Source organism: Halichoeres trimaculatus, unplaced genomic scaffold (genome assembly GCF_033239565.1).
Source record: "Halichoeres trimaculatus isolate MK-OKI-2021-1 unplaced genomic scaffold, fHalTri1.1 fHalTri1_scaffold_18, whole genome shotgun sequence".
Lineage (NCBI taxonomy): Eukaryota > Metazoa > Chordata > Actinopteri > Labriformes > Labridae > Halichoeres > Halichoeres trimaculatus.
In genome coordinates, this window is record NW_027437196.1 from 10,804,741 (window position 1) to 10,827,595 (window position 22,855).

Here is a 22,855-nt window from a genome sequence, read left to right on the forward strand (position 1 = left end):
ATCAACTACCCATGATCCACTGATGGGTGTCAAAGATAAATAACCATTTATCATTAAGGCAATGACAATTATTCATGTCAGCATCCTCTACTCAGGTTAAAGAGTCTTCACCTGCCTGCACAAAAACCTAAGAAACAAGTTTTTTTTAGTCTTACTTTCAGGAATGGTATTTTTCTCCACTTAAATAATGACTGGCAAAAGGGAAGAAATAAAAAAAATGAGAAAGAAAAAAGAAAAAAGAAAGAGAAGGAAGGAAAAAAGGGAAAACAGAAGGAGAATATAAAAAAGGTAATAAAGACGGAGGAAAACATATACAAAAATGGAAAAAAGAATAGAACAGAGAAACATGAAAAATAAATAAAAAAGAAACAAAAAAAAAGAGAAAATAAAGTAAAACCAATAGAGAAAGAAAAAAATGCAAGAGGATGAAAAGGGAAGAACTGAAGGGGAATAAACAAATAGTATCGACCCCTTTAAAAGATTTAAGAATGATTGGCAGAAGAAAAGAAGCACAGGAAAAAAAAAGAACAAAAAAAAAAGAAGAAATGAAGACCGGAATAAGACCAAGGAAGAAGAGGGAATTAAAGATAAAATTGAAAAAGAAAAAAAAACAGCAAAGAAGGAAAAATATACAGAAAAAGAAAAAAAGAGAAAGAAAATACAAACAAAAGAAAAGAGAAAATCAAACAAGGAAATAAAAGGAGAAGAAAAAAGAAGTAGCGGAACTGTGGCCAGAAAAAAAGAAATGCTAGAGGAAAGAAAAGAGTGAAATAAGGACAAAAAAAGAAAAAATATAAAACTTAGAATGAAAAAGAAGCAAACAAAAATGTGAAAGAAAATTTCAGAAAAAAAAAGAAATGAGAGAAAAGAAAAAAGAAAGATCATAGCAATAGAAAAGAAAAGAGAAATTTACAGTAAAAAAGAGGGAAAGTAAAAAAAAAAAAGAGAAAAGAAACAAAAAGGTTAAAATAATATGAAGAAAGAATAAAGTACAGAAAAAAGGGAAAAAAGAACACCTAAAAGGGAAAAGAAGGAAGGAAGAGAAGTAATACTTGATTCTATTCAAGAAGCTAAAAGACCAGAAAAAACAGGCTGCTACACCAAAGTGGAAACAGGATGAGTTTGTTTTGTTTTCTTTTTATTTCTCATAAATTGAATTGTCTCTCGTAATTCTTCTGGTCTTATTTTATTGAAGTTGTTTCCTCTGCCCGGTGCTTCCCTTCTTTTCAGATTATTAAGCTGAAGTTTCAGAGAACGTTTTCCTCTCAGCGAGAGTTTACAGGTGTACGAATCTGAAAGGAACAAGTAGCTGTCAGTTAGACGTAGTGCAGAATGGTTCGCTTTCTTGTTGACGTATAAAGTGGCACAAATGGAAACACGAAAGTACAGCTGTCTGTGGATGTTCTTCTTTCTCTGTGCATATATCCATAATCACAGTGCATTAGAGCTGTTTAGCCGGAGTAAAAGCCCGTAACAGATGTCTCAAAAGAAGCTGCTGCACAGTTTTACACCTCATGTTGATAACACAGAGAGTTTCCTGTGTGTCGGGTTTGTTTTGCTTCATCCTTTTTTTCTTTTAACAAAGCAAATGAAAGCACATTTATGTTGAAACAGTCGAGACGTGAACGTGACGCCGGGCCCATTGTGCGTCTGGCTGTGTGGCCACAGCGGGTAAGTGTTAGAAAGCCTGCGTCTGACTACGAGCTGGGTCAGAGCGCGCCGCCCTTCCTCGCCTCCCTTCGCTTCTCGCTGGCTCTGATGAGTCCTGATAGGAAGAGCGGAGGAGGGATACTCAAATGTGACAACAGGCAGGCGAGGAAGGATTTCAGACGGAGGCTGACGCTTTGGATGTTGTTGAGATTCTCAGACGCTGAACACAATTATGTTCAAGCCTGCTGCTACAGTAATCAGCAGAAGATATTCCCCTCAGAAGAAATAGTTTACTGATGATGATGATGAGCTGCCTGGAGGATGATGATATGCTTCTTTTTGTAGATGACGTAAGTGTTTTACTTGTCAGAAACACTAGGGGGAGTGGGATGCACACTCACAAATCCATCCTCACACATACTCTATGCACACACACACCTCCTGCCAATATCCCGCCAAACCACCTTGCACACACACACATACACACTCATCATGTCCTAGCAGCAGAGCTAATATGAAGTCCGAGCTTACACATCCGATAATATAGGAGGCAGTGTGAAGTCCTCCAGATAACTTATCGGTCTTAACTCAATCTAGTGTTTTCTCCCCTCCTGTGTATTTAAATAGAGTGTGTGTGTGTGTGGCATGGAAAAAAAAACATGTCAGTTTGAGATTTGAGATGCATTGAGATCTCAGCTAAGAAACCTCCGGGCAGAGAGAGAAGAGGCAAGGGTAAAGATTGTGGAAATATTGACATTTACGTGAGCAAACAGAGCCCAGGTGAAAGCATGAGAGGAGGACATTTTCCTCTCAGAGCTGTGAGTGCGTGCATGTGTGTGTGTGCGATCATGTTCACGAATGCATCAGTGCATGGTTGGGTCCGTCTGTCTGGGAGTATCGGCTCATAGATCGCCCCCGGCAGAGTGAGTGTAGCAGCCTCTGACTGATGGTGAGTGGGTCCGGGTCAGGGCACTGGCAGTCTGATGAATCTCTCTCTTACAGTCATACAGTCTGCAGGAGGACAATAAAAATGTATGTACACTCTGGAGCACTGGACTGTAATGGCTTGGTGATGGAGAGCTGAGGTACAAGTGGACATCTCAACTCACATTGGTGCTCACGGTCACTACTTACATAGGAATCAAGGACTAAGTATTTGTTCCGATGCACCAGCCTCGAATCTCTCTCTGAATTCAGCCAATCCAATATTCCAGAGGACCAAAATCAATGCTTTTATGTCCTTTTTCACATCTATTTTACTCCTAATGGTGACAAATCATAGGCATCATGAGTCTGGTAGATTGATGGTTCATTAAAAACATTGAAGAGGACAAACATGTTCAGTACAAATGAAAAGAAAATCAGTCACAAGCTCATACACGTGTTAGTTGAAACAAAGCCTACTTCAAATATTCGAAACTAAGGATGGGCATTTCTGTCTGAACCGTCACTGCTGGCCAATTTTCCGATATAGTCTCCCCCTGCAAACATAAGAAGATTTGATGACTGTGTGAATTAAAATGGGCTAGTAAGATACAATCTTTAGATTTTCTAAATTTACCCAGCAGAGTTTGCACTGTGCTACATTATTACCCCAAGGAGGCTATGCTTTTGGTAGAGTTTGTTTGTTTGTTTGTTTGTCTGTGAACAACTTAACTCAAAAAGCAATGAAAGGATCTTGATGCAATTTTCAGGAAATGTTCAAAATGGGATAAGGAAGAAGTGATTACATTTTTAAGGTGATCTGGATCACTGTCTGGATCCAGGATCTTTTGAAAGGATTCTCTATTATTGTGAGATAGGGCTGTTTTCACCATATCAGTGTGTAATATAGACTATATAAAACATGGGCGTAGCCTTCACGACATCACCCGTCTGTTCCTGAAACCATGAAATGACGCCAATCCTTGGACGCAGCAACATTTGCTATAACGCTGGTGTGAGTTTTCACTTTGAACAGATTTAGGACACCGGCCAGTCACGTGACCTGAGCTGTGCCTGTGATTGGACAATCAAACAATTCAAATAACTCCTAAACAGCTGAGTTAGATACGAATTCACTCACTTTACCGTGTGTGCTGATAGTGAAATTAGCGTTTTAGACCCAAGCTGTTTTGGAACCTGGCTGTAAATATGCTTTCTAATGCCGTAAAAGTCTATTTTAATGGCTGGGTGTGTATGTGACCTCTGGTCTTTCTGCAGTACAGTCCAGATCCTGCCAATATTCTGGATTCCAAGATCTGGAATATGAATTAGTACTGGGTCATCATAATTTTAAACACTGTCAGGTAACAAATTACCGTAGAAATCTGCAACTAACACCAAATTCTAGCAGACAGTCTGCTGAAAGGGAGTATATCATTAAAGTAGGACTAAAGTGTTGCGTGACTATCACAATATGCTTGGCAGAGGTCTGCGCTCTCTGAGTGCTTTTCTAGCTTTTTCATTTTTGAGGAGGTTCGTCCTAAAACTCTTTGGTTCTTTGTGTCTTTGATTTTCTTCATTCCTGAATCTGAATACTCTTTATTCAATCAAAAAAGCAAACAGCTTTTGGATACCCAACTACCAGCTCCTGGAGTTAATATCACGTCACAACCATCAGGTAAAGCTAGGGATAGGTACCGAATTTGGTACATTTATAGGTACCGACCAAATTCAGAACCAGAATCAGACATGATTTAGTGATCCCAGAGGGGAGATTACAGAAACATAAAATGACATTTTCCTCTGTAGCACCAAATACCCATTCAGGTAAAATCAAACAGTATCATATTTCAGTACCTAAATGCATCCTTGTGACTGGGAGGGAGTGGAAGAGTACGACATGAACACAGTATTGCAAATTTATATGTTGAGAAATAAATATGTTAAATTAAAATCTGGACGTATTAAATTAGGTATAAAAAAGGGTGCTGCTCAAATGAACATTTGTTGAATTTGCCAATTTTGCCACTCGGTGTAACTGTTATTTTATACTAGCTGTAGATGAACTTCACCTTATAGTAATGCATTGTAACATTGTTGCCATAACTAAAGTAAATTCATCTATTTAACCACCAGAATAAGTGTTTTAGCCAGACAAAACCTGTAAATTAAGTAAAAATTAAGATATATTTTCCTGTGTCTACAGGGGGCGCCAAAATCAACACAAGCAAATGTCCCTCGTGGGAGTTTAGAAATAGAAAAAAAAATTACAAGTTAGTAGATTGACAGTATAAAAATGCTTATTCCAATGGATGCTACTGTTAATTTTTGTTCAGTGTGTAATTTTTTTTCAGAAGTCAGAATATAAAAACTTTAAATTAGTGACAATTACTTTAATCAATTTGGTGACGGATTGAAATTCCTCTCTCTAATTAGGAGATTTCTCTCAAGTTTGAAGGCAATGAGGCATTTTGCATTGAATAAAACCCCAAGTTAATGACATACAAATGTTCACAGTGTGGATCTCTCTGCTCAGCTCTGTCACTGTAATATCCTCACTAAATGGCCCGTTCCGATTTTCCCAGAACTTGTGTGTTTCCTGCATTGATCCTTTGCTTATTTGTGTCGTGTGTTAGTCATCAGTTTCTCAGACCGAACTGATTTAATTTTGATTTGAGAAAACTTGTGTTAATTGATCTCTCTGCTGCATTTCGGCGTACAGATTTATCCTGATTGGCCCATTGGGGAACTACAATTACAGCCGAAAACAAGTGCCATATTTGTTACTGATTGGCCCCGACTGGGTCTTCACCATTTGAGCGGGATGATATGCTTATTGTTGCTTGCCGAAACTTGTTTTGAAAGACAGCCCTCCCCAAGACTATTAAATCACTATTTACTTTTTTTTAAAGCTGTCAAAATGTACTTTAATTGGGATTCTAGGGGTGACAGTAGAAATTGGGAGTGAGTTTTGCTTTACAGATTGCCTCAAAATACCCCTTTTTCCTAACCACTGCTGGGAGTTCTTCCAGAGTCTGTAGGGGTTGTTAGATTTTATTTCATGGTCAACCTCAGCAACCTTAAATATTTATTCTGCTCCAGGGGGGAGAGGTCTGCTGCTGCTGACTCCTGACTAGACAGAAGAAAGTATAGGCACAGGGAGGAAAGGCGGGTTAGTGTAGATAGAAGGAAGCAAAGTGCTCAGCTGACGTTTGTTGTTTGGTCTTTGGCCCGAGAATCTTTGATTAGTTTGTCATTGGGCACTTTGCAGCTTCTCTTTTCAACACAACACATTTCAACAAATATATTCTGTTTGTTTTAATATTTCATGTCAAGTAATAGTTATTTCAGTCTTTTTCAGTCTCTCACAGCAGGTCAAGTTCTCCCAATGTGGCGTTGGTGTCTGGTGTTAGTTCTGTTAGCCATGTCTGTGAATAGTATGATGCTACTCTGTCTTCTGGTATTCCCTCTGTTGCTGGGTTCACACTGCTAGCTCATCCATCTTATTGGAAAAAAGCTTACGCTCCCAATAACGATGGACGGAAGGACACATCAATGCCGTCACAGCACGTAGTCCTCACCGCCTTCTCCTCACCTTGTGGGGAAACATCAGGCCTCGCACCAGTTAGCATTGACATGCTACATGCTGCTAACAGCTGATTTCACATGTAAACAATGCAGCCATGGTTACATGTAGGATCTCCAGACAAACACAGGAGCAAAAATTAAAAATATCAGTGAAGACAAAACCAGTTTGGTGTCCATGACCAACAAATGCAAAGTATAGATTCACTCCAAATAAAAAAAATGACGAAAAAGAGACAAAAAAATTACAAGAAACGGACAAAGAAGAGAAAGCTGCTGCAACAGGCAGCCACGACCAACAGGGCGGCATCTGGTATACAGACTATAGATAGGGAAGGTTAACAAAATCAGCTTAACAACACCTCTAAAGCTTAAAGTTCACTGGTTTGACTCCCAGCTACTGCCATTTGCTGCATGTCTCCCCCTCTTTCTACTGCCTATAGTCACTATCTCTCTCTTCTGCATTTTTATTAAATAAAGGCAGGAGTTTATCTAAAATAAATTAAAAAAAAGTTTCTCCTTGTTTGGTTAATTAGCTAAAATATTATCCTAAAAAGCTATTTGTAGCTTAGCTTTTTTTTTTTTCTTTCTTGGCTGTACTAAGTTGCTGCAAAGTTGTTTGGGCAAGTGGACCGTTAATTAAAAGATGACTAAATAAAACCATAATCCAGGCTAGCTAGCTCGCTCTGTTTTAAGTCTCAATGCTAAGCTAGGCTAAGACAACTCTCACCATAAGCTTTGGACTTGAGGGTTAGATGTGAGATTGATGCCAGTCTTTTTCAGCTAAGGAAGTAAATGAGCTTTTATAGCTCCAGCAAAAGTTAGTTAGCTTATCTTATCTTAGCTTAAATAAAAAAGGTGACTTCTCAACTCATAAGTTAGCTCAAAAGTTAGCCTCTTCCTTTCCTGGCTGTATGAAGTCCTTGGACTAGTTCCATGTGGATTAGAAATGGTGCACAAATATTTCTTGAATGGACAGTTTCAGTATTAAAAAGGCTTAATGAAGATCCATGTCAGTTATCTCCCTTTCTTACAAATATTTATGCTAAGCTAGGCTAAAATAACTCTCTCCCTTAGTTTGGTGCCTAATGGACAAATGTGAGACTGGTGTTAATCTTAGCAATCAAAGCAGATATGATTTCTTTTATTAAAACTCTCTTATTGTTTTATATTTTACAGTGTCTTGGGTCCAGCGTTGACTTTCAGAATCAGCCACAACCCCAGAAACGTGTCCACCGCAGATCTGGTTCAAGTCGCAGGTAAGAGCAGTCAATTTCTTTTCTTTATTTGTTACATCACCTGTCACACAATGATGCCGCCAACAAGCTTCATTGCGATTCATCTCATTTTCACTCTCCAGACCGCTCTGTCACCGTCTGTGCTTCGATAAATGAGAACACAGATTAGAGTCTCCAGATACAGTAGATAGTCCGCTGTTCATCTTGTTCAGACAAACCCCCGTCCCATAGAAGATTATCAACAGTGTGTGATGACAGATGACCATCAATTACTGAGATGATGAGTCCAGTGTGCACACTTCTACTGTCTACACACATATACACACTCATAAACAGCGCTCAGGATGCTTTATTTGGACTTCTATTATGTCGAACATCCTGACAGGTTGAAACAGGTCTGCACCAGCCAATCACTGAGTGTGTATACCTCTGTGTGTGTGTATGAGAGTGAGTGTGTGTTTGATGTAGACTGATGGAGAGCTGTCACCCACAGAAAGGAGGGTTGTCAGTATGCACTGCCTCTGCTCCCTTGTTCATTGTCTGCACTCCGATCTGCCCTGCGTTGGCGCGCGAGCGTGTGTGTGTGTGTGTGTCTTTGTCCTTGCTTTGGTCGGAAATGACTTTGAGAAGCACAGCAATACTCCCAACAGTCAATATCATCCAATATCACCCCTCTGGAATCAACATGGTGGTGTTGTTATTGGCTGAAATGTGTTGCTGCTTCATTTTTTTTCATGCCGTGGTGACATTTTTTGGCACCAGCTCCTTTCCTATTAGTGATGTGCTGGATGACGGCTGATGATACAGATTTACCACAAGAAAGGCTAGGCCGAGAGTTGAGTTTTGGTTCAGTGGTTGAGAGTGTTAGATTACAGTTTGTATCTCTCAGCGTCATCCTACTTTTTCAGTGTTTGTTCAACAAAATGAGCAAATACAGCCGACACTGTAGATTAACCTACACACATGAGTTGTAATAATTATACTGTATCAAAAGCTGCCTTCTTTACCACTTCCTTATCCATCTCCCTTCCCCTCCCTTCTTCTGCGGCTGGCTTTGATGAGGCGGCGTGTGGTGAGAGCTAATGACAGGCGTGAGCGCGGCTGAAATGTCACACCAAATGTTAAGTCAACATGATCATCAGTCTGACCCGTGTTGATGAATTATGAATACATCTCACCTGAACAGTGATTTGTTAAAGGGGACAGAAGGAGTCCATCAAGCTGTATGTGGATGCATCTGACTCAAACCCGATGCAAATGTTTAAAAAAGTCGGAGTGGTGTTTCAGAACTGCATGAGCTTCCGATGACCTGAGATCAACTCTCATTATAGCTTCATCTCCAGCGCGGCCCTCCCACCGTTCTGCCACCCACTATTTCCACCACAGAGTGAAGTGGAGTGAACTTCCCACTCTCCTCCTGAAACAAAAACCACATGAAGTAAATGCAGAAATTTTCCTTTAGTAGAGGCTCACTGTTATACGAGACAGCAAATGTGATCAGCCCTACCATTAGTTAATGGTGCCTTATTCTGATACATGATTTAAATGTGGTTTAAAGAGGAGGTATGATGCTTTTCCATATTTTAAATATGGATATACAGTATCACTGCTGGATGTTCACACAGAACATGCAGCTTTTCAATCTGCTTAATATGTTGTAGAAATCCCTGAATCTGTCTGTAAACTGCTCAAAACAGTCCATTTTAAAAGCTCTTGGTAAGATCTTTGCAAGATCTCCAGGGGACTTGTCAAAATTATGATGTAAACCTCATAAGGATCTCTGAACTACTTCATAGCACAGTGGAGGTTAAGGCCTTAAACACCAAAGTCTGCCCAAAGCTCAGCCTCTAAAAGCCTGCCAAAGGGCTGGCCAATCAGAGGAATGGGGGTTTTGTGGAGCTGGGAGCCTTAAAGAGACAGCAGCTAAAATAAAGCGTTTCAGACAGAGGCTGAAATAAAGGTTGAAAATAGATTTTTTTTGAGCTGCAAATCACGTAAATCCACTACAAGGGACAAGAAGAAGCCCTTGGATAAAACCGCAATACCCCCTCTTTAAAAGAAATAATAGTTTGAACCATTTGTGTTGTTGTAAAGATTCAAAAATGTCTGACAACCAAGTTAGAAAAGACTTTTACTTGGTATGTATAAGCCGCCTTATCGGGTGGCTGCTGTTTTCATCCCAGACAAGTCAAAGCCCCTTCTGTCTTGTTTTGGGACCAGGGATGAGAATGTTTAAATTGACCTCACTAGTGAGTAGTTTTTTTAAACAAAACTACTCACTAGTGAGGTCAATTTAAACATTCTCATCCCTGGTCCCGAAACAAGACAGAAGGGGCTTTGACTGGTCTGGGATGAAAACAGCAGCCACCCGATAAGGCGGCTTATACGTACCAAGAAAAAGTGCTTTTCTAACTGTTTAAATTGACCTCACTAGTGAGTAGTTTTTTTAAACAATAAATCTGAATAATGTTGTTTTAAAGCTGTAGTTTAGCCTCCTACCACTAGCTGGGGCTGTAGCCTTGTTGAATGGTTGTTAAAATACTATAAAGCCAGAGACTGTATAAAACGGACGTAGCCTCCGCAGCGTCACCCGTCTGTTCCTGACACCGTGAAATGAAGCCAATCAGTGGACGCAGCCGCATTTGATATGACGCCAAGTCAAGTTAGAAAAAGTAGTCTGAGTGTTATCTACTTTTAAACTAGTCTTTATGTTCCTGTCTAAACCAACATTAAATATATCACGTCATGGCATCACTATTAAAATGTCTTTATTTTAAAACATTCAGACTCTAAATTTCCACCACAACATTTGAAATCATGATCCTACCACACTGAGTAAATGGATTCCAAAGTGGTGATCAGGTTGTGCAGCAACAGCTCGCCTTAAGGAATCTGAAAAATCAAACTGACACCCACAAGCAGAGGCCACCTGGGTAATCCTGGCTGACCGTTGCCTTGTGTGACTGTGCATAATGACGTAGCCTCTTAATGAACTCATCAAAACCCCTGCTGGATTCTTCTCTCAACCTGCTGCTGAGAGGCTGCACAGCAGGCTTTATGGCAGTCATTACGCCACAGCACCAAGAAGCTAAAACACCGTGGAATATTGAGCAAACATCTTATTCTAAATAGATGATTAGTAACCATTAAGTGAGTCATAACTAAGAATATTTATTTCAACCTTGCAGGGGCAAATGCTGAAAAGTTCTCTTGTAAGAGACCAAAATGCTTCGAAAACACAGGCTACAGTTTTTTTTTTTTATATATAGACATTCCCACTTAAAAAAGTCCACAGATTTGAGGTCCAGTGTGAGAGGGCTTCAGCATTCAGGAACTTCAACCAGCTGAAGCAAAATGTCTTACTGCTCCAAGCCTGGAGGGAGAATCAGTCAACAAATTCTACTTATAGGACTATATATTCCTACTGGTCATGTTGGCCTGCAGTGGCTTTTTCCTGATCATGTTGGGCTGTAAATATGATCGAATTTGATGTAAAAATCAATGTAAAATTAAAGAAACGAGTATAAAGAGAGGGTATTATGATATCCTGTAATTGAAACTTGACTATAGAGAGACAATCTTCATGAGATTTTAAAAAAGACTTGCTAAAACTATGATATCATTACACTAGGATCACCTAACTTTATCATGTTGTAGAATTGGGCCTTAGAGGCTGTTTACATGACAATAGTCTTAGGGTCAAACGCGAAAGTTTTGATGCGTTTTGGCCTTGCGTTTCCACGGAAACTGCGCTTTAGCGGGCCTAAAACCCAAACTTTTGAAAATGGCTTTCAGAGTGCAGTTTTTAAACAGTAAGCTGGCGTTTTCAGTGGAAACGCTGACATCATGCTCCACTTCGCGCAAGTGCATACAACAGTATGTACCGTTGTAACATTCATCGCGGACTACCATGTTGAGCTTGTGTTGCTCAATCTGCTGAATCTGCTGACTGTCTTTCAACAAAATGTGCATCTGTTGCTCCACTTCTGCACTTAGTATTCCCCAAAACACCAGATGATCGGCTCAGCACTACTTTGATTTAGAGCAACTAAAAGTGGCTTCTGCACAAGACAGTTATAGCGCCACCTACAGGCCTGGCATTCTTACTACAGCATTTTCAGTCCCTCTGTAGACGCTGATTTTTTTCACTGCGTTTTAGCGTTTTTGGATTAAACGTTGTTGTGTAAACCAGGGCCTCAAACACTAAGGTCTGCCCCGAGCCTCCAGAGGACTGGCCAATCAGAGGAAAGGGTGTCTGTGGGGCAGGGGGCCTTAAAGAGACAGCAGCTAAAACAGAGACTGAAATAAGGGTTTCTAAAACACCATAGGTCTCTGTTGTTTTGTCCACTGTCATCTTGTGCACCTCACACTCTAGCTTTGACTGCTTTTAATGTCATCTACTTCCTCCTGAGAGCCAACACCCTAACACTTCTGATTTGACAAGGAAGACTTCACACAATGACTGACGTGTCAATATATAACTTTAAGAGGGGAGCGTCACTTTTCATGTCCTGAAAAATGTGTGATTGTTTCCCATATTCTATTGTCATTACTTAGTAAAACTAACATCTTTATATTTGAGGCAGTTGATGCACCAGTAATTCTTTAGATTTGTTCAATATTTATATATAAGGACCAGTTGAAAATATGTGAAACTTTGCACATTGACTGTGCTGTAAATGGTGATTATTTTTATTCGTACACACACTGAATGAGTACATCCATTCATACATTATAGATTCCCTGCATGTTACCTTGACTGTACTCTGCAGGGTCTTAGGGAGGCTACTATAGCTCTGCTGCATTCTGCTGTCCATCTATCTGCCCATCACTTCTATTTGATGTGTTCAATGAACAGAGAATAGACAAAGAGACTCAGCTGAAAGGCATGGACAGTATAGAGGAGATTTGATAACTCATTGAAAAGCATCTTTTGGGCAGCAGGTTCTTTGCGGCTGTGTGGTGAAAGGCCTGCTGGGAGGTCTGACTGTATTAGTGGAGGTAGAGGCTCTTGTGTTCTGCTCAACTGGAAAACCGCAGGACAAAGACCGGCACTGCCTAATCCCTGCTCGGCTGCAAAACAAAAGAGAAAGCTGCTGCTTTATCAAAACTACAAGGCATTCTGTGTGTCCGCATTTGTGCGGATGTGTGTGTGCATGTTTGTGCGTGTGATTTTTTTTTTCTTTTTTTTATGCAGCTGTGTTCATGCTGTGCCAAGAAAATGATTTATTCAATATTTGATGAAGTGGCAGCCAAGCTGTTAAAACCAATGTTGAAACGTGTTGTTAAGAACCGCGCTTCTTTTTTGCCTGCTTGCTTCCTGCTCAATCTCCATGTGATTTCTGAACATGTAAACCACCTTCAGCTGAGAGAAATTGGATCTGCCAGAGCTGCTTTTGCTCACTTTAAAGTCACATTTTGGATCTGATGGCGGATTTGATCCACTGGTACATGTTTCTGAGTTGGTGGATTGAAGCGTAGGTAGAGTGTCGGCGCCTTCAGAAGTGTCTCTAATTAAATTCTGGTGTTTTTGTTTCTTTAACTGATGATATAGACGTGTTTTGATGGATCATCTTTTAAATTGGCGAGACGTAAAGTGTGACAACACCTTAGTTTGAGCTTCATAATGAATTTCCTGGTTGTTATATAACAGTCATATCCTGTTACTTTTAAAACAAACCTTTAAGAAGTATAGATTGAAAAATAAGACACGAGGAAGGGAAAAAGTCAAATCTTTAAAGCCTGAAGGGTCTTTAAAAATGTATTTTTTTAAACCCAGGAAAAACAAAAAGTTGCATTTCTTAAGTCTCACTTTATTTATGAAGAGCTCCACTTTGGTTGAAACTTTTGATGAAGTTCAAGTCTCTGCTTCGTAGTCCAATAAATGAGTACAAAAACAACTTAGAAGATGATCTTTTGAGAAACATGTGCATGACCTAACATTAGCTCCATATGGCTGCATCAACAGCTTAAGAGTTTTGGTCTGATTGGATTAGTTGGCCTCCTTTAAATCACTTAAAAACTCTTTTTGCATCATTAGAAGTTGTCAGAGAGGCGGATGAGGCCTGCATGATGACCAGTTCTGGTTTATAATACGCAAATGATCAAGTTTATGCCTGTTGACTCAGCTACTATCGACCAAATGTGGACGTCAATGACCGGGCCAAACGCCACTCCAACACCCATCTATATATTTGTGTGTGTGTGTATGTGTGTGTGTGTATTAAAGGAGGCTGGAGGTGGTGGGTGGGAGCCGGGTGAGGACACTCCTTTTGTCTCAGCTGTCACGGCTGGGCGACCCCAGAGCCCCTCGGAGGCCCCAAAGGCCCCAGAGGCCAGGCCTTAGCAATAAGTCCACGGGCCCCCAGGCCGTGAGAACCCCGGCCCTGGTCAATGAGCGCTGGGAGTCTGGGGACCCTGGGAGCAACGGGCTGGGCCATCTGGAGCAGAGAGCAGAGACCCTGACACATGGCTGTCACTCGAAGGAGACACGCAGAGATGTGGACACAAGACAATGTTGGCCCCATGTTTCTGCGCATGCTTCTGTCTATCCATGTCACACACACACACATATACACACACACACACACACACACACACACACACACACACACACACACACACACACACACACACACACACACACACACACACACACGGATACACTCGTTCAGATTTGTGGAAATGACAGGACAAAGGAGATCAGGGGAAAGTGAGAGGGGAAACTTTCGGGGAAATGTCCTTTTATGTTTTAAAAGGAAGGACAGTTCAAACCATCCAGCAACTTCAGGTGTTGACAGATGAAGCCACTGCAGATCACTGGAGAAATAACCTTTTTACAGCCTGGTACAAACACGATTTTGATTGGACTTTCTCATTTCTACTTTTCCGGACAACTGTCCATTTACTTGGCTGTTTTGTTGAAAGAAAAACAGAAATAATTGATATAATTTATTTAATTCGGGGTGTGGTCAAAGTGACAGAAAGAAATCAACATTGTAGCTGCACACCAGGAGGCTTGAGGCCCCTTAACTATAGTTTTTTAGACTATACAACACTCAATCATTCCTTTGCTGTACAACATTTACTCTTTGAAGCTTTCACATTTGGAATGTTAGTTGAATACCTCAAATGAAGTATCGACCACACCCATTTTCGAAGTTATCCCTAAAGCAACCTGCCACTCTGAGCTTATTACTGCACATATTTCAATTTTTATCCCGGAACAAAATAATTACCCCAAAATGTGTATAAAAATAGCTTCAAACAAACTCTGGTAACTCTACGGTTTTCTGAATCTCACAAGAGAATTCCCCTTGAGGATTCAGAGGATGTAGTAACTTTGGTAAACACTCGAACACAGAAAATCAATGTAGAATATCTGACTTGTACGCATTATTTAAGTCACCTACATATGTTTTGGCGGTTTGGTGCATAGTGAAAACTTGGAGATGGTCATTTTGCAGCCTGGTTTTATCATATGACTGTAAGCGCAAATGTGAGGCAGAGCTGACAAATTTGGTCCAGTTTCATGATAAACAAAAAATAAATAAATAAATAAAAACCCTTATTTAAAAACTTGAGACATAACTGGACCTATTTTTTTTTTCCTTTACCTTATTTTCTAAGATCTAATGGTTTAGTCTGCAATAGGGTTAATACAAATGGTCAAAACTGCAGTTCATCGAGTGTCCACTTGAGGCTGGCTTCAGAAGCACTGGAAACCAAATTCACAAACATTAGGTAAGTTTAATTTATAAAGCAAAAGGTTTCCTGACTGTTTCCTGTTTTTCTGAGCTGAATATTTTTTTCTGGCTTTTTGTGTCTTTTTGTAGAGGAAAAGACAGTGCCTAGAGCAGGAAAAGAGGCAAGAGTAGAGAGTAGGGTTCAAAATTACAGTAATTTTGAAGTTGGAAACTTTCGTGGGGTGTTTTCGGAAAATTATATTGACTGCATTTTCCTGATCATATACATGTATGAATGTTAAATATTTTGGTTTTTCCATGAGCAACCACACATTGAATCATGGCTAACATACAATTATTTAATCAAGTTCATAACAAGAAAAAAACCCTGAAAACTTCCAAAATTTCCTAGGAATTTTTTTGGCAATTTATTTAAGTTGACAGCAACAAATCCCTGAAAATTTCTAACATTCCTGAGCTACAAGTCCTGGAAATTATCGAAACGTTGAAACTGAATTTTTGGAGCCCTAGTAAGGAGTGACCAAAGACTGTAAAAAAAAAAAACTGCTCCCCCTGGTGGCTGGCTTCAATAATGGTCAAAAAAATCTGTCTCTCCAGTCATTCCAGATGGGCTGTGGTCAAACTTAAAAAAAATGAATGGACCTGTTAGAAATGTTCCTCACATCCGATTGTTGTGGTGATTTAAGATATTATTTGGCTGCCTTGTATTCAAGTCCTCTTTTTTCTGAAAAGTCTTGTTTTCATTGGTTATAAGAGGTTAAAAACCAAGTTTTACCTCACGTTTAACAATGATTAACAGCTGCTGTTCTTATGTATTTTTTCGGGGGTTGTAAAATATGTCGGGAGGTAGAGTCAAGAAGTGATTAGACTCTCGAAAGAAAAAAAATATTATTTTTGTCACCCCGCTCCGCTCAGATTCTCCCAGAATCCCTCACAGTTTTTACTGCGCAGACTCTGGCTGCACTGCTACAATGGCTGCGCCTGTGATGGAGGAATTTTGGCTTCAAAACCGTACAATAGTTAATGGTGGAGCCACGCTGTCCACTCCATATACAGTCTATGGGACTGACATGTGGGAAAGAGGCCACAGGTTTGATTTGGAGTCGGGCTGCGTGAGAGCTAGCCTCATGGGGTGTGCAACCTACCTGCTATGTTATAACAGCGCCCTGAAAGCGCTACTTTTGTAAACTTGGATATCAGACACATAGTGGTGTGATTTTATACTTTTGATCAGTTTCCAAATATTTGATTAGATTTCAGGTTTCCACCATATTTGCTTTATAATTGACATAATCAACAAATCATGATTCATATTGAATTGCCAGAGTATAGCATTAAACTCAAACTGAATTCATATCCTTCTCTTTTCTATCTTACTCTTAATGCGTCAGTCTGTTTATTCTCTTTTGTATACGTAGTACTGATCTTTGTGAAGACACACACACACAGCCACTGTTACACACTCACACCCTTTGTAGACGCCTCAAAGGTGAAAACACGTTAGCTGTGGCTGCGTAATGGCACTAGCTACCGCCTGAGTGGTGAGTGGTCGTCTTTTCCAGCTGAGCAGATTAGCATAGATCTCCCACGCAGACAGAGTTGACCTTCACTCTGGCAAACACTTGTCAAAATGCCAACGATAATTACCTGCTCTCTCTTCGCAAACAGCACAATGGTTTATCCACCTGCATCTCAGGCGTGGAGGATGGATCCGTGGCACTGTAGCCGCGTGTTTTTTCGAAAACATATGCCGTTTGTAAAGGTAATATAAGCGACGAGGGATTCCTATGTGGCGCAGGTGTGCAGCTGCTTCTTTTTGCTTGATATTGTAATATTTACCATTCCGAAGCCAGTGAGCCACCAGAGGCGAAGGAAATAAGTGTGAATTAAATTTTTCTGAATGTAGCCACCACTCATGCCTGGACACAGTTTTCATACAAAAAAATCAAATTAGATTTGTTGGTGTGGGTTTGCACCATCAAACCTGCAAGAAACTGTCTGTTCGTTCTTTCGTTTCTTTTCTTTTTTTTGGGGGGGAGTGCGTGATTGCGTTCCTGCTGTAACATCTGTATTGTCGAGCGTAGAGGTCAGAAAACAACCTCTCCCCCTTCTCCGTCTCCCTCCCCTCATCACTGACTGCCCTCTCTGCTTGAGTGCCTGAATGTGCTCAGTTCGGTGATCAAAGTCTTCCTTGGTCTCTTCTCCTCCATTGCCCCTGGCTTTGTGTGTGTATGTGTGTGTGAGAGTGTGTGAGAAAGAGTGTGAGTGTCATCCAGCTACATGCCCCGCTTTCCGTCGTTTAAACCGTCAGTCTCACTATCTTCTATCAGTCTCAGTGGTACGCTGCGAGGCTCCCCTTGCATCATCTTTGCATCTGCTGGAGGGCACACACACTTTTGTACACACACACACATATTAACCTGCGATGATGCTTATTCGATAGGACACATCTCACATTTCCGTCGTCTTAAACATTTATGCATTGTTGATCTCGCTAACTTCCCCTTTCTCTGCTGCGAACGGTAAACCAACTTCCCACTCCACACATACTGTGCATTTCTGTGTGTGTGTGTGTGTGTTTCTTGCTGCAGGATGCTAGATAACCAGAGTTTTATGAGTCACTGGAAACTGCTTAACATATCGTTTTTGTTTTTTTGATTATTTTTTTTTTTTGCTTGAAACTTTTCGTCTCCAGTGGAGTGTCAGATGTCTTTAAAAATTCAAGGTCAGGATCTGTTTCTTTGTCTCCGGTAGAGCCTCCAGGAAGAGAAAATATCTCAAATTGCCAAAGACAGCTATTTAAAAAAGGGCTCAAATAGGGCACTCTTCTGCTTGAAATCATCTTCTTATTGTCCTTGTCCCTGACTCTTTGTGAAAGGTGTCGTGTAGAAGCGTTTACTTTCCTCCCTTAAAGCTGAGACTGTTCCAAGCGATGAATCGAGCTCTGTCTTACACTCGCCTTTATCCTGTTTATCCTGCTTATTCTTTTCAGCCGCGCTCTGCCTCCATGCTCCCTTGCTCTTCCTTATTCCTTCCCCCTCTCCTTCAGTATTATCCCTGCACCTCTGCGGTGTAGGGTCAGGGCTGCGCTGCTCCTGTAAACATATTTACTGAGTCAACATTGCTGTTGCAGAGCAGCTGAAGACAGTAACAGGTGCCTGTCAACAGCCGGCCCGATCTCCAGTGCATTAAAGGATCTTTGCTGTAGACGAGGATTAGTGTCGCCTGGCATTGTTTGTTTGCTAATTCCATCTCCAAGGTATTTGTTGAAAATAGGCATGAATAATTGAAAGCGATTTCTAGTGGACGAAACGAAGCCATCAGCGAACGGAGGGAGATTAATGAGTAGGGGGTGAAACACGAGGCAAATTGGAACAACGGAGCAACCTTTTCACAGACACCCGGAGAGACCCTGATTTCGTAAACAAACATTGTATATGCATTGTTTCTTTGGAGAAAAAGAGCATTGGAATGAGGAAGATGGGGATAAAGGAAGGGATACAGCAATATGTTTAAATGTGAAGTGTGTCAAAGCATGATGCCGTGGTATTAAGATGTTTTCTCAATTTTCTCAATACTGAGCGATTTCAAATTGAATCAACATTTTGTCTGCCGTCCAAATGTGTTTTTTGATGTAAATCCAACTTTCTGACAAGGTTATGAATACTGATAATGCTTCTGTCTTAACTGCAAGTCTTAATCCTTGAGCAGAACTTTGCATCAGTAAGTGTTTGTGCTCGTTGTTGAAGAGAGAAAAAAAAAGGTTGTAACCATCAAAAGTCTGCATGTTGTCAGTCCATAAACACAGCAGTGTGGACAAAAACATAATTTGGTCACAGCACTATTCCTATTTCTACGCATTAGACACTTTTTCAGAGTTCACATCTGTTTCTAAAACTTTAAAGCTAACTGCTATGATTTAAAAAAAATCTGATGAGTATGTTATGTGTCATCTTTATAAAGCTACTTTCTACTGCAGGGTTAAGTGTGTTATTTCTTAACTTTAAATGACAACACAATATGTATTTCTCAGCCATCTGGGACTCCCCCAGACTCATAACTGTGGTAGCTATCACTCTTCTATATCTGGTTATGATTTGCCATTAAAGAAACATTGCAAATCTGCTGGGCTTCTGAAATATGTTACAGAAATATTTAATTGTACTAGTTTGAGCAATATGGTACCACTTTTTGATTGATTTCTTTCCATATTACATAGAATTAAAGTCCCAAAAAGATGAGTCATAAAGGGATGCAGTCTCTCTTCCTCCTCCTCTACACTAGGGATAGGCTTTATAAACCTGCTGTAAACCATTTCAAATACCTTTTTAGTTTGAGCCACTCTCTTCAAAGAGTTAAGACCTGTTTTATCATCTAAAAAGTGTGCTCTCATATATTGGTGCGACTTCAATACTGGTATTAAATTGCTGAGTGAGGTATTGAGCTGTGATGTGGTATTTTATCCAGGAGGTGGCGCTCTCATCTAGCTGAAGCTTCATCCCGGTGATGCACAGCCATGACGATCAGTGTTGCCGCTACCCTCACAGTTACGCTACTGTGCCTAGCTAGTACTGTACAAGTTGATCGTTATGTCCGAAAACAAATGCAGGGAAAACTGAAAAGAGCTAGCTAGCAGCGCAGAAAATGCCAGTTGTCGATCTCGCTGAACGCGGTGGAAATCGTCACGTAGGGAGGAATAAATTCGCTTAGTATCTTAATGAATTGCACTCATTTTTTTATTATAAAAAATGATTTAGAAACTGTTTTATCCCCTGAGAGAGCTCCAAAAACCAACTGTATTTTCTGTATGCAATAAATTATATTTAATGGTATTTGTTGGCTCTATTATCAGAACTCCTTGCCCTACCTTGTGTTTATGTGGAATGCCAAAGCCCGAGTTGGGAAGGGCACACCTTCCCTCTCTTTCATATACAGGGCTCTCGAGTGTCACGCATTGAGCGTGACAGTCACTCTTTTGGGTCTTTTGTCACGCACTCCCGCCACACATTGTATTTCTCACGCTGAAAAAAATGTCCACAGAGAGACTTGACTTGGACTTGTGAACAATCATTATGATCTCTCTTTTCCTGGCGTATAAACATTAGGAAAACTATGAAATGTCTGATCAGCTATGGCGCATCATAGATATGACGCGCACCTGGGGGTCCCGCACATTAGTACATCTGATGCCGCCACGATCCGCTCTGTGGACGATAGGCTCGATATCTTCCATCTAAAGTGTGGCTGTTACGTGTGAATATCTGACCTAAATACCTCCCGAAACGCTCGCCGTCTTTGGGGGCTGCCCCCTGTGTGCTGGTGAGAGTGCCTCCATGGATTATGGATCCAAAACTTGAGAGCCCTGCATATACATGCATAAAAAAGCCAAGGCAGGAAGAGCAGCAGCAAAGTCCTAGGGGTACATGACAGAGGGGGTGTCAGTGACAATCCATGCTACACAGGTAGAATCATAGGCTTTGTTAGGCATGGGCTTCAGTAGCCCAGAATGTTTGCTCCCCAGCCCAAACATCAAAGTCCCTTTTTTCCTTCTGTGCCCCGTGCAGCAGTCTAAAGGCTGTGTTTTGCTTTCCGCTCCAATTTGACACTTGGAAATGAGACCCACGCGTGAGACCCATAGACTGTATATAACATGGACGTAGTCTCCAAAACTTCGAAGTACATTGGCTATCGCAGCCATATTGGTAGTGGCAAGGGCTTCGCGTACAGCTATAGGGCACCTGTCGGTCATGTGACCCTGAGCTGTGCCTCTGATTGGGCAAGCTTGTGACCTTAGTATCCTCTGAACTGCTGAGTAAGAAAAAAATGTACCTCCCTGTACAGTGTGTGCTAATAGTAAAATTAGTGACTCAGACAAGAGACATTTTTTGAACCAGGCTGTAAATAGGTTAATTTCTGCTTTGAAAATGGCTTATTTTGGCTTGGTGTATGTGACTTCCGGTACTTCTGAAGCCAGCCTCAAGGGAACACTCCACAAACATCTGTTTAGTCGATAACATCAAATCAGGTTGCAGCAGCTTTTTTGGGAAAAGTAATGTTAGCTTTCTTACTAATTAGCGCATGCTAGCAGCCATTGCTATGACTGACTGGTTAGCTCAGGGGTTGGCAACCTGCAGCTCCTGAACCTAGATAATATTATTTGAATTGATTTTATTTTTGGTGTTTTTTTGTATTTCATTAGTTTAAAAATCTAATTCTAAATTTGAAGATTATAGTGTTTTTCTCACATAAAAAAAAAAAAAACGTGTAACTTTTTGATGCTCGTATACCTTACACCAGCCAACAGCTTTTACTAGAAACTTTGCCAAGCCCCGAATAATCTTGCCTTAGCCCCCCATCCTCCAAAATCCTAGAAATGCCCCTGTTAGCTAGTACACCATTAACTAATTCAACAACTTAAAAAAGCTTCATAGTTGTTTTGATGTATTTTCAGTTACATATAAAACATATCACTTACATTTATTTCTTACTTTTTTCTGTCTGTAAGCAGCTGACTCGTGAGCATCTATCTCATACCTTGACATTCTTGCTAGCTGAGTTTACATCTCTCACACACAAATGTAAGGAACAGCCAGTTAGTCCCTTTTGATTGTTGTAGAAATGTATTAAGTGTGTTGATTTCAGGAGTTTCTCTTCTTTGGCACAGACTCTGAGCGCACATGAAGAACAGACGAATGTGTTATTTGTATATTTGTTTGTCACAAACCGTTCCACTTTGCAGGGACTCGTCATTCCTTGACTTCATATAACTGATCATATCTGGATTTGAGCCAAAGCATTATTTTGATCCAAGCAGAGACTTTGCTATGATCTAATTTCCAGCTGAGACACGCAGGCTGGCTGACAACAACACATTTTCTCACACATGGTGGTGAACTTAATAACACAATGGCTCACTGGCTTCATGTTTTATACACTGACAAAATGGCACATTGTGCCACAAAGTTATAATGATGATTAGCTCTCTCGGAGACAGTCACACATCAGAGTTTCTCTGTTTTAACAGAATGTGGTGGAGATAAAATGTGTGTATCTGCAGACATATTCTGAATACATCTGCTCTGCGTTTGTGTATCAAGTTTCATGGCCATAGAGACGGTGAATACTCGTCCAGTGCTGCGGGTTTAAGCACCATGTCGAGCAGAAAACCCAACCTCCTCTTTGGCTCCACTCTCTTGTTCCCTTTTTTTTTTGCTTCATCTCGACCCCTCCACTCATCTCTTTATTCCCCCCCGTCCCTTCATCTTCCTGCCTGCATCCACTGTGAACGCCGTGCTGATGGCCCTCATGTCGAGAACAGCGGGTACTTGTGCATCATGTTTGTTGAATGCACAGTGGTTTGTACACTCGATGGGTGCTACTTTGTGCAGCAGCAGAGACAAACAGCTATGTAAATGAGCCTCTTCCCATTTCCTGCTATGAGTCATAATTCAATAGAAGAAAATCATAATGAAGATCTGGCCTGAAAATTACGGAGGGTTTTAAAGTTATAGAGAAGTAAACTTTTTGCCTATGTGCGATGGCTTGGTTTCTCTTTCTGTGATCTGATTTATTTCATTGTAGTCTCCTTCCCGCTATTTGTGTGGGAGCAACATCCAAATGAAGGACATTACTTTTTACTGCCAAAAACTTTATTTTTTAAATGTTTTATTTTTTGTGACGCATAAAAAAGTCATCCGAGTATCAGTCTCATCCCATAATAACTACATGACATCTTCAATGACTCCACTATGA

At 40.6% G+C, this 22,855-nt stretch overlaps 1 protein-coding gene across 1 annotated transcript in view; it reads left to right on the top strand.

Moving 5' to 3' along the window:
* ptprn2 (protein tyrosine phosphatase receptor type N2) overlaps window positions 1-22,855 on the top strand; it is a 157,191-nt gene that overhangs the window by 52,156 nt on the left and 82,180 nt on the right. Inside the window, exon 10 of the mRNA XM_074693098.1 lies at window positions 7,339-7,418. Within this exon, the coding sequence (XP_074549199.1) occupies window positions 7,339-7,418 (80 nt within the window). The remainder of the gene's footprint in view (window positions 1-7,338; window positions 7,419-22,855) is intronic.